Raw genomic sequence first — 16,339 nt, forward strand, 5'->3', positions numbered from 1 at the left:
TGGGATTCTGATATAGTAACCTACAGGCCATACCAAACCTCTTACTTTGCAGAAGTTTTTTCCCATAAAGAGAGAACTAAAAAAAAATGAAAAACAGATTATAGCAAAAGTAAAAACGTCACAAGATGGCGTCCACCAGACAGCATGGATTTGATTATAATGACATTATGGCAACCAGTAAGAATAATTAAAAATAATCCAGATAAGTCTGCTAAATAAACAAAAAAGTACAGACTATTTTATAAGTAGTACTAAAATACCATGTAATTTTAATGCATCTTACAATAAATGTATTCCAGAAATGGAGGTTTATGAATTACTTGCATTTTCCAGTCATTTATGCAACCTTCATTACCCTGAATATTCAAGATTTGACTGTAATATTTTAATCATGAGATTTTGGTAAACAGCATTGTAAGAATAACAACACATTTGCAAAACAAAACAATCTCAACCAACATGAAATTTGAACACATAATAAGAAAAAAAATAATTAACATATGGAACAATGAGTGGATAAAAGTTGAGAAAGTCCATGCAACCTGCTGATAACAGTAACTCAACAAGTTGTTCAGTTCAGTGAGGCATCACATTAGCATACTTTTAACACGCATGATTTTCATGGACAACAAAACAGTTGGATATTCAAATTTTATTGATACAAACAGGCTACTGAAACAACAGACAAATTAAGTTTTTTTCTTTGACATAAAACAGTAATTCATTTTCATATCAAACCTGCTGAAAATAATTTTTTTCCTTCTTGGACATATATTTTAAAACAAAATACTTCTTTCATATAACAAGAAAGGCTTACTAATATTTTACAGAAACAAAATAAGCTGGCTTTGAACAAAATTTGTAACTTTATTACAAAGTCACTAACGCGGTAAAACTTGTTACGGACACAAAGTGAAAATGAACAAAATACCTTGTAGCAAAAAACAAATATAATTAATTTACACAAGTGACAGCTATTTTTTTAAAGTAAGCAACAGTTTCTGACGTTTGTTTGTTCATCGCTTATTAACCCTTCAACTGCAGTTAGCTTCACATGATGTTAATGTTCGCGAACTGTGTTTGGTTTGAGAACACATTTTGCAAGCAATATCTTGAATGTTGCCTGCTGCAAAATCTGATAATCTTTGTGCACTGGGTCATAGGTAGATGTACGCAAGCCACAAACAAAGGGTTAACTATTAAAAGTGAAGAGCAAACAAACAAAATCAGTTGAATGACATTTAAGTTCTGCTACGATTTCAGGATATCTCAGAGAACAGTTACTTCCCTTAATGAACAGAACAACATTCATAATACCCAATTATTACAGTCATTTAAAAGAATTAAGTTCAAATTTTTAAAAGGACTGGATCATTTCAGATATTTTACAAAATTACTTATAAATATTTTACTTTTTATCAAGATATATATATATAAAATCAATAACTAGCCTAGCTTTTTGTTTTAAGACAACAGAATATAGCTCTTTACGCATTAAATTATATAAAAAGTAAACAATGTAAGACCATAGGGACAAATTAATTAATATGACTGTAAAGAAATTTATTTACGATAAGCTGATAAAAAATAGTTTACTAAAGACATTTGGAATAATTTTTTTTTAAATTTAAAACATAATTCTTTTTAGTATATTTAAACCAGTTGGTCCCAAAATTTTTTCTCTCCACTGAGCAGCAAAATCTTTGTAAAAGCTTACTGACCATTGTCCAACTACCAACAACAACTGTGAAGGAAACGTTATCCTGGACAGACAGGAACAAAAGTGGAAATGTTTTTCTTCTTACTTGGGCTTCTTCAAGAAGCTTTGATATCAGAGTAATAAGGTTGAACTGATACAGAAATAATCCTTTTCACCTATTTCTTATGATATATACAAAATGCAAATTTTAAAATTGTTTCTTTAACATGGTTTTCCATCTTTAATGGATATTTCCACAGATTGGTGGAAAACATCTGCCAACCAGCAGTTAAGAATCACTGTTTTAAACTAACTGGAAGAGCTATGTAACAATCCTAAAGCCTCAAGCATGGGATGAATATAAATATATTTAAGATTTAAGAATATCAAATATTTAAAATAATCGACCCTGTATAAAACAATTAAAAATTCTATTTATAAAAAAATGATTAGTGATCATAAAAGATACTCGCCATGTTTCAATACCATTGACATCGTCTTCAGAAGAGAACAAATACTGTGTGACATACTAAAAAAAAACTGCTGTGTAACTGCTAGTTTGCATACTTAAAAAAAGTAAAATGTATTTTTTATTCATTCAATTGTTGCACACCTTTTGTTTTTCACACTGAGGATGACATTAACAACATTGAAACATGTATTGTCTCTATGGTCACTGACTGGGTTTTAAAATAAAATCTGAACTGTTTTATTATACAACACTGATCATTTGAGAACCTTAAAATTTTAAACATTTACAGAAGTCCCTTGAACTTTTAAATGTAAGCAAGTTTAAACAAAAAATACTTTTTATAACTCATGAAATTTACAGCACTAAATAAAAACCTTTTACCCTGGCAAAATATGTAATATCTTTCTCTTTTATTTTACTGAAATAATGATAAAATACAATTTCATTACCCCTGAACTTCCAACATAGTTTCCAATGTAGTTTTTAATTTTTATTATGGGCATAGAGTCCTGTAAGATTACACAATGCTATATTCTGGTGTTTCCATGGCACAACATTTGGGTGATTCACATTTGTATATTAAGGAGCAGATACTTGGTGATCTTCAAGAATCATATGTTAAAACCAAAGATTCCTCCTCACCTGAGATTCTCTACACAGAGTCGGAAGGCCTAGGGCTACCAAACATTTCCACCTTTACTGGCACCACTCAAGGAATTGTTACTAGATGAGCAAGTCAAGAATAAACCACCATCTTGAATCATATCGCTGTTTGTTACTATCTAAAGAGCTGAGAAGGCTGTCTGCCTGTTCTCTGAAATGGTCTGCAAAACCCCAGAAGGCCCTAGAACCAATCATGGAGTTATTTAATTTTCACTTTGCAATTTATAGATTTTAGAAAAAAATTAATAAATCCTGATTTATTCAAGCCATGAAATTTTTTCCCACTCAAACTTTGAATATGTTTTAAAATACAAAACTGAAAATTCTACAATTAATTTCAATTGAATTATTGCTAACTTAAAAATCCAAGTGTTGAACTAGTGAACCATGAATAATGCTTCCTTCAAACTTTAGAAGGATTAAAATTAAAGACTGAAAAGTGATATAACCTGTTAGAAACCTCAGCAACTTAATTCACTGGTGTGAAAATCTTTCATTAGTAATGCAAGCTTTCACACTGACAACATACTGCTTCAATAAAAACACTTATAATGCTTTAGAGAACCCATATAATAAAAGTTTATCAGAACACGTACAAAGAAGACTTCAACTGAAAAATATTGACAAAATTAGATATGTTAAGAAACCTCACCATACCTAAAAGCGTTATATGTACTTACCTCACAACAACAGAGAGGTAGTGTTATATGTACTTACTTCATACAACAGAAAGATAGTGTTATATGTACTTACTTCATACAACAGAGAGATAGTGTTATATGTACTTACTTCATACAATAGAGAAGTAGTGTTATATGTACTTACTTCATACAACAGAGATAGTGTTATATATACTTACTTCATACAACAGAGAGATAGTGTTATATATATGTACTTCATACAACAGAGAAGTAGTGTTATATGTACCTTACTTCATACAACAGAGAGGTAGTGTTATATGTACTTACTTCATACAACAGAGAGGTAGTGTTATATGTACTTACTTCATACAACAGAGAGGTAGTGTTATATGTACTTATTTCATACAATAGAGAGATAGTGTTATATGTACTTACTTCATACAACAGAGAGGTAGTGTACCCTGTACTTACTCATACAACAGAGAGGTAGTGTTATATGTACTTATTTCCAACAACAGAGAGGTAGTGTTATATGTACTTATTTCATACAATAACAGAGAGATAGTGTTATATGCACTTACTCATACAACAGAGAGAGGTAGTGTTATATGTACTTACTTCACAACAATAGAGAGGTAGTGTTATATGTACTTACTTCATACAATAGAGTAGTAGTTATATGTACTTACTCAAACAATAGAGAAGTAGTGTTATATGTACTTACTTCCATACAACAGAGAGGTAGTGTTATTATATGTACCCATTTACATACAATAGAGAGGTAGTGTATATGTACTTACTACTATACAACAGAGAGAGAGAGTGTTATATGCAACTTATTTCATAGAATAGAGAGGTAGTGTTATATGTACTTACTCATACAATAGAGAGGTAGTGTTATATGTACTTACTCACAATAAGAGAGATAGTGTTATATGTACTTACTTCACACAACAGAGAGGTAGTGTTATATGCACTTACTCCACACAACAGAGAGGTAGTGTTATATGTACTTATTCTCATACAAACAGAGAGGTAGTGTTATATGTACTTACACAATAACAGAGGTAGTGTTATATGTACTTACTCCATACAAAGAGAGATAGTGTTATATGCACTTACTCATACAACAGAGAGGTAGTGTTATATGTACTTACTTCATACAACAAGAGAGAGTAGTGTTATATGCATATGCACTTACTTCATACAATAGAGAGGTAGTGTTATATGTACTTACTTCATACAATAGAGAGGTAGTGTTATATGTACTTACTTCATACAATAGAGAGGTAGTGTTATATGCCCTTACTCATACAATAGAGAGGTAGTGTTATATGTACTTACTTCACACAATAGAGAGGTAGTGTTATATGTACTTACTCCATACAATAGAGAGGTAGTGTTATATGTACTTACTTCATACAATAGAGAAGTAGTGTTATATGTACTTACTTCATACAATAGAGAGGTAGTGTTATATGTACTTCAAACAATAGAGAAGTGTGTAAAATAGGAACTCACTTTCTTGAACACACCCTTGCCTCAGGGTTAGCATCACTTATTCCTTTCCTGATAGCTTCTTGTAAAATACCAATGTGTTTCTCCAAAGTATGGGTGGGCCAGATGTGAAGTAGCTGGTCTAGAAATTCAACACAAACTCTGTAAAAGCACAAGAATAGTTTAATACTGACCTATGAACAAAATACATAAAATTCAGCAAATAATTATTATACCTTACTGCTATATATGTATATGTAAAGAAAATTTTGTTTTCTTAATTAGTGCAGTTATTTTCAAATTTATGTTCAAAAGAGTAGAAATAAAACAGTGATTTTCTCATCATAACAAAGATAATTATTAAAAAAACTAAAAAAATCGTTTTAAATGTGTTTATTTGTTAACCCATGTTTAGTAACATACATATACAACTTTCCATATAATTATAATGTTGCTTGAATAAACACACAGAAGTCAAAGTTAAAATATTTTTATTATTTGTATAAAAACTGCATCTTTTCTTAATGAACAGAAAGTAGAACATGCACATAATTAATTATATAGTTGTGTGTGTGTGTGTGTGTGTGTGTTTTTCTTATAGTAAAGCCACATCAGGCTATCTGCTAAATCCACCAAGGAGAATCAAACCCTTGATTTCAGCATTTTAAATCCATAGACTTACCACTGTACTCATGGTAGACAGTTATATAGTGAACCATATTCATGTAGGAATGCTGAGCATGGTTTTATATAATGTTTTGTCCAATTAACATTAATACTCGAAATGCGGGATTATAAACAACATGGAACATTAGATAAGATGCGAGTGTCACAGTTTTTGATTAATTGCTTCTCCTAACAATAAAATATTCAAAATGTAATACTTAAGGCATATACATAAAATGTCCTAACCAAGAAATTAAGTATTCAGTTGGCTTGAAAATTTCTAAATAAGCAAGAACAAATTAACACATTGTGTTCTAGCACAAAGCTCATCAAATATGATGGGATAAGTACTATAAACCTCACTTAACAGTACATTTTAATACCACATTTCAGTAGTACCTGAAATAAATATATTTTGTAAAATCAAGCTTAACCAAAAGTACAGATGAAGCAGTCAAACATCAGTAGATTACTTTCTCAGCCAATCAAAATTATGATCATTCACAGAGTAATAATTGGTAAAAGTCAGTTAGATTAACAACTTCTAATATATAAAAAAGCTAGTGCATTTTGATAACAGTACATTCCAACAATGGCTTTTATGTTGTATCACTTTGCAACAAAACAAAACAAAATAAAACTGGAAAAATATTTGTTGATTTCTTAATTTAGTCTCTGTTGATTAAACTGGTTTGTTTTTTATTAAACACTTTGGGATATAACAGAAAATGGCTTAATTTAGAGCCAATTTAAGTTAATGAACCCTGTTTATACTTTCATGCTAAAGATTATGCTCTTGGGTCTAGGGCTAGGTGTTCCCACACTGCATCTTTATTTTAGGCTTATTAACGTCAACACTTACAACAATGTTTCATGGAATACCTCCCCCCTCATGAACCCCTTGCAACCCAATCAATAAAATCATAATGGCCACATAGTAATCAAACTATACTATTTAGATAAATGCATTTGAGTTTTTAGGCCTCTTCGTATTTCAAGAAATCAAGTGTGAGGTGACACACACCGCTTTCACACATGCTAGATTAACAAACAAAGGATGACAGAACAGAAACTTATTTGAGCTCCTGAGGGATAAAACATATTCAAAGAATAATTTTAAAGAGTTGGCTATCAATTATCAAAGTGTTTCATTTGAATCTACTAATTTCACTGCTAACACACTGAACATAATTTGTGACTATAAATAACTCAAAGAAATCATTTTAGTCTAATTGGTTTATTACAGAAACCTATGTTAAATTAGGTTAATTACCTTTTTAAATAATTCTGAAGAAATGAAGAATATTATTTGATTTACCTACAAGCTTTAAAAAATGAAGTGGTTATAAAGATGTTAATAATTGTGTAGAAAATGTAATTACTTTCTCCAGCTCTATTTAAATAAAAATACTTCTTATGAACCTTGCAAAGCAGCTGAACTAAACACTGATGAAAAGAAATACGCATAAGTTAGCTAAATGGGCAACAGGAAAACTGATTTTTTTTAAACAGGGGTTATATGAACTGATGAACACGCCAACATAATTCTTATGTCATTTAAGGTATGAAAACATTAGGCATATTATTTAAGTCATCCAGTTATATATTCTGTTTTACTTTGCCTATAGAACATCAAATAAATATTACTTACTTCCTGATGTCTTTAGATTTGGAGGATAAATTAGAGACAATTACTGGAATCAGTCTTGAGCAATGGGTATGCTGTAAAGAAAAAAACAAGACTGACAAATTATATTTCTATTATTCAAGCCCTCAAATAATGTTTAAAAGATATAATTGTTTTAAAAAATAGGTTTTAACTGATACAATAAAAACGTTCTAAAGTAAATTTTGATTAGTTTTAGTTATAATTAATTTATACTGTATTTATAAAGAAATTTTTAACAAAAGTAACACAATTAATAATAAATAGAACTAAGATAATTAAAAAATAGTGACAAAAAATGTTGAACAAAATGTGTAGAAACACTTACTGTTGTAAAGTAACACAAGACAAAATTATAATTATCACAATTAAGAAATTGTTGAAAAATGATTTTAAGCATTATAGCTAATATAATTTAGTAAAAATAACTGAGAAAAAATGTATAAATTATTATAAACAAACACAAGGCATTTGTTGTTAGAATTGACACACTTTACCAAAACATAAATAAAAATATAATCATGATGTATATTTGAAAACTGCAATATGATATTTTATATATACATCAAAAAGCCAATAAGATTTCTAGGTTGGATTTGTTTAACTTTTCAATGATTTTGAATAGGTAGATATTTATAATCACTATATGGCTACATTTGTAGCTTGCAAGTTTTCTGACTGATGGAACTAAAAAAAGGTTAATCAAGAGAGCTGAGGTTTAGAAAAGAGAAAGGATGATTGTATAAATAAAAATAGCAAACACTCATAACATTCAAGTGATAAAACCAACAGAGCCTAATGACCATTATAATGGATAACTGAATGTTTAAAAAAGACTGAATGTACTGAAAAACAGTTTTTTTCAACCAACCATTCCCACTATTACTGTCAAGCTACTAATTTAAAAAGGATGTTACATTAATAACAGACATCAATCTCTGAACTAAAGACAACCTGCAAGTGTTTTTATGTAAATAATAGGAAGAAGTTACGGATATGAATTTCCTGTTGTTTTAGTTAATGTTTTATTTTCTCAAGTTAAGGACAATGTTCAGAAGCAACCAACATAACACAATGAATTAATTTCATCTTCACCACAAAAGAAACACCAGCTAATTACAAGGCCTCCATGAACTGATGAAAGCAAACACAATAATGTAGAAACTTTAGGTTTAACAATTTTCAGAAGCAACCAACATAACACAATGAATCAATTTCATCTTCACCACAAAAGAAACACCAGCCAATTACAAGGCCTCCATGAACTGATGAAAGCAAACACAATAATGTAGAAACTTCTAGGTTTAACAATTTTCAGAAGCAACCAACATAACACAATGAATCAATTTCATCTTCACCACAAAAGAAACACCAGCCAATTACAAGGCCTCCATGAACTGATGAAAGCAAACACAATAACGTAGAAACGTCTAGGTTTAACAATGTCCAGAAGCAACCGACGTAACACAATGAATTAATTTCATCTTCACCACAAAAGAAACACCAGCTAATTACAAGGCCTCCTCGTGGAACTGATGAAAGCAAACACAATAACGAGAAACGCCTAGGTTTAACAATGTTCAGAAGCAACCAACGTAACACAATGAATTAATTTCATCTTCACCACAAAAGAAACACCAGCCAATTACAAGGCCTCCGTGAACTGATGAAAGCAAACACAATAATGTAGAAACTTGCAGACAATTTATTCAAATGTTCATGCTAAGAATCAGTATTTGCAAGTGACATTTATTAGAAAATTGTGTCAAGTTTCAACTATCACTGTCCATCCTTAAGCAATGTGCTATTTCAAATAAGTCATTTTCAGTTCATTTTTAAATTTATTTTTCCTTAAAATAACAAGAACAAAAACTATATACAGATTACTTGTTAAGATTGTTTTTTATGTTTGTTTTTGAATTTCGCGCAAAGCTACACAAGGGCTATCTGCACTAGCAGTTCCCTAATTTAGCAGTATAAGACTATAGGGAAGGCAGCTAGTCATCGCCACCCACTGCCAACTCTTGGGCTACTCTTTTACCAATGAATAGTAGGATTGACCATCACATTATAATGCCCCCACAACTGAAAGGGTGAGCATTTTTGGTGCGATGAGAATTCAAACCTGCGACCTTCAGTTTACAAGTTGAATGCCTTAACCCACCTGGCCATGCTGAGACATCTGTTAAGATACTTTTTCCTTATAAAACAAACTATACATAGGTTATTTTTAAGTTAAATTTTCATTAGAAACAACAACAAACTGTATACAGGTTATCAGATGAAAATTAATCACTATGAGGTCTCTAGTAATGTGATAAATCTGTATTCTACAGGTAACAAGCTTAAAATCAAAATGACTACAGTGTTGAAGATGACTTTAATATCACCTGTTAATACACTGTTAATGGATTCTTGCAACTAGACTAATCAGATAGGTTCAAATAATGACTAATCATAAGTAATACATAAAATTAGGTATAATTGTAAGGTTAATTAACAAAAAACTAAGAATATATATACACATATACCACACATATAACAAAAGTGCTAAACACATCAGCATTAAGATAAAAATAATATTACTTTCTGATAACTGATTACCTGTATAATGAAATGAACTGCAACTATACCAGCTGTTGACATGATTTTGGCACTGTTAGGAATAAGATTGATCAAACTTTGCAAAACAGCTTCTGAGAAATGATCAAGTTTACTTCCCAGCTGCTGAGAAAGGAATCTGTAAACATATGAAAAACAAATACAGTCACACTTGTACGGACAAACCAGGTAACAATTATACAAATTGTAATGAAACTCTGGAATTAACTTTCTGTTCACAGTTAAAGCATTTTGATTTTGATATTATTCAAAAAACTTCAATCAACTTCCAAACACAGGAGACACAAACCAATAATAAGACACACAACACATGTATCAAATATTATTTAAAGTAAGATGAAATTCACCAAAAGCATTCCTGTGACAGTTATTAACAGCTCTTAAGATGTATTTACTAGAGCTGCAAGTACATTAGTGACTACAGTAAAGGTCAACAATGTTAGAGAAAATAATTTTATTTTCTTATTTTCCATGCAAGTACAACTAACATGACTGTAATATGTACAGTTAACATTATGCCATTCCACACTCGAAAAAAAACACTGTGCAGAGTAACTGCTTTGTAAAACTGTGTTCACTTTCGGCCATATTTTCATACTGAAATTTAAGATCCTTGATATATCCATATATGTACTCTTTAGAGTGAATAAAGTTACTAATGCTTTCTTATTATTTTCACTCAGTTTCCCACAGATTGATACTTAATTTAAAAGTGTTATTCATAGAAACATTCCCAATTTTTTTAAAAAGATGTACATAATTTTACATTCCCAACCTGGCTTTCAGCTTTTCTTTTAAGGGAAATCTATATTTATTTAATTTAAGAGAATGTGTTATAAGTTATTATGGATCACAAACAAGCTCTCTATTGCTCAAATGAATGAAAATTGTTGGCAGGTTGATAAAAGATGTCTTCTCTTACGTGCAAGTCAACAGTCCTTAGATTTTCTATAAGAGTTATTTTAATTTCAGTATTTAACTGTGTTGTTAGTATTGTTTCTATATCTAAAGAAAAAGTTAAGTGACTGATACAAGAAAGAGTTGTAAGAAGAATATTCACTGATCTGTCAAACTGAAGGATATACACACACAAACACATCAGGATGCAATCAACACCCAGTCCAAACACTTCTGATGCCAAAGGCAAACAAACTGGATATGTCTTTAGTGGTGCTTAGAATGCATAATGCTTACTACAAACGTGTAGGGTTGTCTATTGAATCATTTTACCTACTCTTACTCAACAGTAACTTAAAAAATGTGGAGAAACCCATAGAAGATATTTAACCTTACTAAAATTGTTCCAACAATGCACAGTGTTGGAGATACATTAATAGTAAGAAAAATGTTCCTATGATATGAATTGGTTCTCTGGAAAGACAAATAATATTGAGGGTGGACCTGAATGCTGTTCTCCAAGGAAGTCCAACTCAAAGAGAGAGAGAGGAGAGAGTTGGTTTCCAGCCCTTTTAAGGTTTTCAGTTTTTAATTTTATGCAAAGCCAATGTTTTTAACAACATTTTTGGCTAACAATTTTAAAGGAAGCATGATTCTAGACTCTCTTACCAATATTCATCTCACACCTGTAGACATCAAGTTTTAACTTGAGAACATTCTAGATATTCAACTTCCTCTCCCCCTAAGTATGTACTCCTACATCTGTGAGTGCAACACTTTCTAAGAACATGGCAGTAATTTTACTATTTCTTTCATCCAGTAAAAATAACCAAATCTTTACCTAACTGAGAAATAATGGGATGAGCTGTAACATGACCTTTACTTCTATTTTCTTCTTTTGATAAAAGTGAATTAATTTTGGTCCATATGCTTGAACAAATGGGCTACTAAAAAACAAGATACACTCAAGCATATTTTAGATATTTCAGTTCTGTTACTATACTTTGCAAAGGACAGAAAATTGGTGAGGATATCTGATTAAACAACTATTTTCTACATGATCTGACATGTAAGCATTTTATATTCTATTGTTTCTTTCATATCAATTTAATTAACTTTATAAGTTAAGTTTAAAACATGAGATGAAATTTATAATGTTATTTGAGAAAATATATTTTATATCTGACATTTATATCAATTCACAGCTCTGAAAATCTGAAAATATTTCATTTTCATAAATGTTTGTAAGAGGTGCTCAGAAGGTTTACCTGTTTGTTTTTTGAATTTCATGCAAAGCTACATGAGGGCTATCTGCGCTAGCTGTCCCTACTTTATCAGTGTAAAACTAGAGGGAAGGCAGCTAGTCATCACCACCCACTGCCAACTCTTGGGCTACTCTTTTACCAAAAAAATAGTGAGATTGACTGTCACATTATAACACCCCCAAGGCTGAAAGGTCAAGCATGCTTGGTGTGATGGAGATTTAAGCCCGCAGCCCTCAGATTACGAGTCGAACCCCTTAACCCACCTAGCCATGCAGGGCCTAGGTTTACCTATATTGTATATTTAAATGACTGGTTTTACAGTTTCCTACATTCTTTTACGATTTTCTTATAAAGTTTATATTGACTAAAACTATACATTTTAACTTCGTTTTGATCTAAAAAGCACCACCTGCATTGTCCATGTGTTTATGGTTAATGGTGTACAATAAAAATAACATTTTTGCCATAGTAAACTTACACACAAACCTACCTTTTAAAAACTGTTGATTAGAATGTTTCATTTAATGTGTGTGATAACTATTAAATTAATATGCAAGCATTTAAAATTTTCTTTCAGTGATTTTTTCTGCCCATTCAAGAAATTAAAAAATTAGACCTTATCAACCTATGAACACAGCCTTACAACAGTGAACTTGTCAATAAAACAAGACTTGATACAGCTGAGTGTAAAATGACCTAACTAAGTCTGATAAGGCCTAATATAATCATAGCCTTACACCAGCAGCCTTGTCAATAAAATAAGACTTGATATGGCCAGGTGCAAAATGACCTAACTAAGCCAACTCGTGTTGTTTCACAAAAATCATTTCTTTCTGTACTATTCAGCATTATAATACATACAAGGTTTAAAATAATAGAGCAAAAAGATTGGAATTGATGTTCCAGAACAACTTCCATCACTGTCTCCTACCACTATTGGCAATATATCACCAAGCTTAGCTTTTATTGTTTTACTGCAGTCTCTACAGTACTAGTGTATATTTAAGTTTAGATCATTATGATAAGACTCATCAAAGCTGAGATACAGAAGATAATTCAGGTTGAGAAACAATGGTTGACTTAAATTGATAAAATTATACTAGTAATGAGAATTGTTCAAGATCAGTGTTATTTTGTTAAAATTATTTACACTTTCTTCCTAGGGGGTTACAAGTGTCATATTATGCTCAAAAAAAGAGTTTTCACTTTGGATGCATTGAAATCAACTCAAAACCAAAACTTGATAAATATATTTATTTAGAAAATTAAAAAATAACTTTTTTTTTTATAAAACAAAATTTAACTCTGAAGTACATTTCAAAAATGTCTACAAATTATTTTCTACACTATGTTTAATTCAGTGGTGCAATTTTGCCTTTGGGACAAGATGATCACACTCAGATACCAAATAGTTAATTATTGGGTTAATTTATGTAAATAACCTTCTTTGTTCACAAAGTAAGGATAACTATGACAATAGGTTGTTCAACAAAATATTAGGTGGTAAGTGTTATAAAGTTGCCGGTCAGTGTGAGTTGCTTTAGACATTTATTTGTATTTTGTACTTATGGCAAAGTTACAAAGGTTATCTGTCAATGCCCCAAATTTGAACTACTGACCAGAGGGAAAGGGAAGAGAGCCATCTGTCATCTTCACTATGTGAATGACTTACCACCCTTCTAATGTACCCACAGCTTAAAGAGCAGGAAATATTTTGAGGTATCACATGGCCTTAAACTCTTGGTTTCCAGCTCCAAAATCCAGAGCTCTACCACACACCTCTTAGGCATACTTGTGGTTATCATAAAGTAATTAATTATCTGAACATTTTCTTAAAACAATATAACAAGTTCTTAAAATATTCAACAGTTTATTACCATAAGCTGAAGATGATTGACAGACCTCAATAAATGTTCACTTAGCTTGATTACAAGAAAGTTACAATAAACTGTATTTTAAAAAGAATCTGATTTTCTCAAAATCATTACTGGCTAGCCGACTCAAAATTATTACTGGCTAGCCGACTCAAAATCATTACTGGCTAGCCGACTCAAAATCATTACTGGCTAGCCGACTCAAAATCATTACTGGCTATCCGACTCAAAATCATTACTGGCTAGCCGACTCAAAATCATTACTGGCTAGCCGACTCAAAATCATTACTAGCTAGCCAACTCAAAATCATTACTGGCTACCCAACTAAACTTCAAAATAACTAACTTGTATCATACAAAAATAATTCTCACTTGTTTTATTATCACAGATCACAGTCTAAGTGATATCTTGTACTGAAGTAAATACATGAAATTGTGAAATTTCTAGAACAAAATAACCTATATTTGTGTTATTCAGTTTTTCAAAGGTTTCTTACCAAATCTTATTAGATATTTTTGTTTCTTTTCATTATGTTATAATAATTGCATGATTATAAATGCACTCAAGCTAACAAATTTTAACTTTCAATCACATTTTTTCTTGTTATAAGGTTAAAGAAGAAAACAGAAAAATTATGCTAAAAGTACCTCGCTATTGTAATACAGGCTTCAACAACTTGTGAACGAAGGTCTTTCAACGTAGTCTGAAATGGTACTTCTAACTGACGGAGGTTAAGATACAGCTCTTCATATTCTGTTGCACCAGCTATAATAAAACTTCTCAGCCTTTTCATCTTTAAAAATAACAGAATATTTAAATTATGTTTTACTGTGGAAAATATTTTATATAGAAAAACTGATTATACGAAACATTATATTTAATTTTTATTAATAATAATATTTTACCACTGAAAATGAATGCAAAATATTAATGCATTTTTAAATATTTAACTTAAACTTTGAAAATATTTTTTCTTTACAACTTAACAAAAAACACTTTGTTATTAATTATATTTGAAAACTAACAATGAGTTAAGAAAACTCACTGCTTCAATACGTTTCCCCCACTCATTGTTGGGATTAGACAATATTTCTTTTATTTTTCCAAGTTGATTTTCCAATTCTCGTCCCGAGTACAACTGGTGGGAGAAAATTCCTATCTTAATACATGTATGTCAGATGGGAATAAAACTCACTCATATTTATGATATTATCCTATTTAAATCTCATATGTAAATAACATTTGTTAGTTGTTTGCTTCCCATATTCAAATCTCAGTTTAAGCTACAATATTTAAGTATCAATAAATTCAAATAATTATTGTTGCACGTACTTCAGAACTTCAAGTTGAACTATATACATACTACCTGTGTTTGGAAACATGATGCGACTGATACAAGACAAGATCATGTCATACAACCCTGGTATTAAGACATCATTTGAGTCTAACACTGAAACAGTTATGACTTTGGAGGTTAATCTCCACATGCTAAATCTATGGTCTTTCAGAAAGCAGTTGTCAACAATCATTTTTCTTCTGGAGGTTAAAGTATACATACAGTATTCACATATTTGTCCTAAAACTCACCTATGGTGTTTAGTAGCCTTGACTCATCTGACAAATATTTTAAACTAAAGCAAAATCTATATGGATAAAGATGAAATGTGTCTTTGTAGCCTAACTCCTCTGATCCTACTGAGCCAACCTCAACCAACATTTGTATAGCTATATAGATAGAGATAAAATGTATCTTTGTTTGTATCCTAACTTCTCTGATCCTACAGAGCCAACCTCAACCAACATTTGTATAGCTATATAGATAGAGATAAAATGTATCTTTGTTTGTATCCTAACTCCTCTGATCTTATTGAGCCTACCTCAACCAAACTCTGTATGTAAACACTATGAACTATGGGTAATGTCCTATGGGGGTGGGTTTGTGTGTATGTATGACAAACTTGATCTAAATCTTATTTCTACTTTGTAAAGACTGTTGATTAATCATTCTCAATCTATTGAATCAATTGCAAACAATCTTAGCAGGTTGATGCTTTAGAAAATTTTAAATATTTTAAAGGGATTCAATGTCAAGGTATGAAAGTTGCTGAATTGTTTCTCAAACAACCTTGCTTTTCTCACACTGAATGAATGTTGGGAGTTGAAAAGTGGGATTAACTCAATCTTTATTCATTAGTAGATGAAAAGCAAACTGCAACTTTTGTTCCCGAAGAAGCTTTGTAAAATTTAAAATTGTTAAGACTAAGTTTACATTCAAGTTAATACTTTGAAATACATGATTGCTATTAAACTTACTGAACACTGGTTGATGTGTATTTCAGCTTATGTATCATGAAGTTGGGACTGACTAAATTAAGA

General features: G+C 30.8%; 1 protein-coding gene across 1 annotated transcript in view; it reads right to left on the minus strand.

Annotated features, from left to right (window-relative positions):
* Positions 1 to 751: 751 nt before the first annotated feature.
* LOC143236573 (CLIP-associating protein 1-A-like) overlaps positions 752 to 16,339 on the minus strand; it is a 64,513-nt gene continuing 48,925 nt past the window's right edge. The window contains exons 9-14 of the mRNA XM_076474871.1: positions 15,009 to 15,101; positions 14,611 to 14,756; positions 9,909 to 10,137; positions 7,290 to 7,360; positions 4,997 to 5,134; positions 752 to 3,015 (exon numbers count right to left, since the gene is read on the minus strand). Of these exons, the coding sequence (XP_076330986.1) occupies positions 2,895 to 3,015; positions 4,997 to 5,134; positions 7,290 to 7,360; positions 9,909 to 10,137; positions 14,611 to 14,756; positions 15,009 to 15,101 (798 nt within the window). The 3' untranslated portion in view covers positions 752 to 2,894. The remainder of the gene's footprint in view (positions 3,016 to 4,996; positions 5,135 to 7,289; positions 7,361 to 9,908; positions 10,138 to 14,610; positions 14,757 to 15,008; positions 15,102 to 16,339) is intronic.

This window comes from Tachypleus tridentatus, chromosome 13 (genome assembly GCF_004210375.1).
Source record: "Tachypleus tridentatus isolate NWPU-2018 chromosome 13, ASM421037v1, whole genome shotgun sequence".
In the NCBI taxonomy this organism is placed as follows: domain Eukaryota; kingdom Metazoa; phylum Arthropoda; class Merostomata; order Xiphosura; family Limulidae; genus Tachypleus; species Tachypleus tridentatus.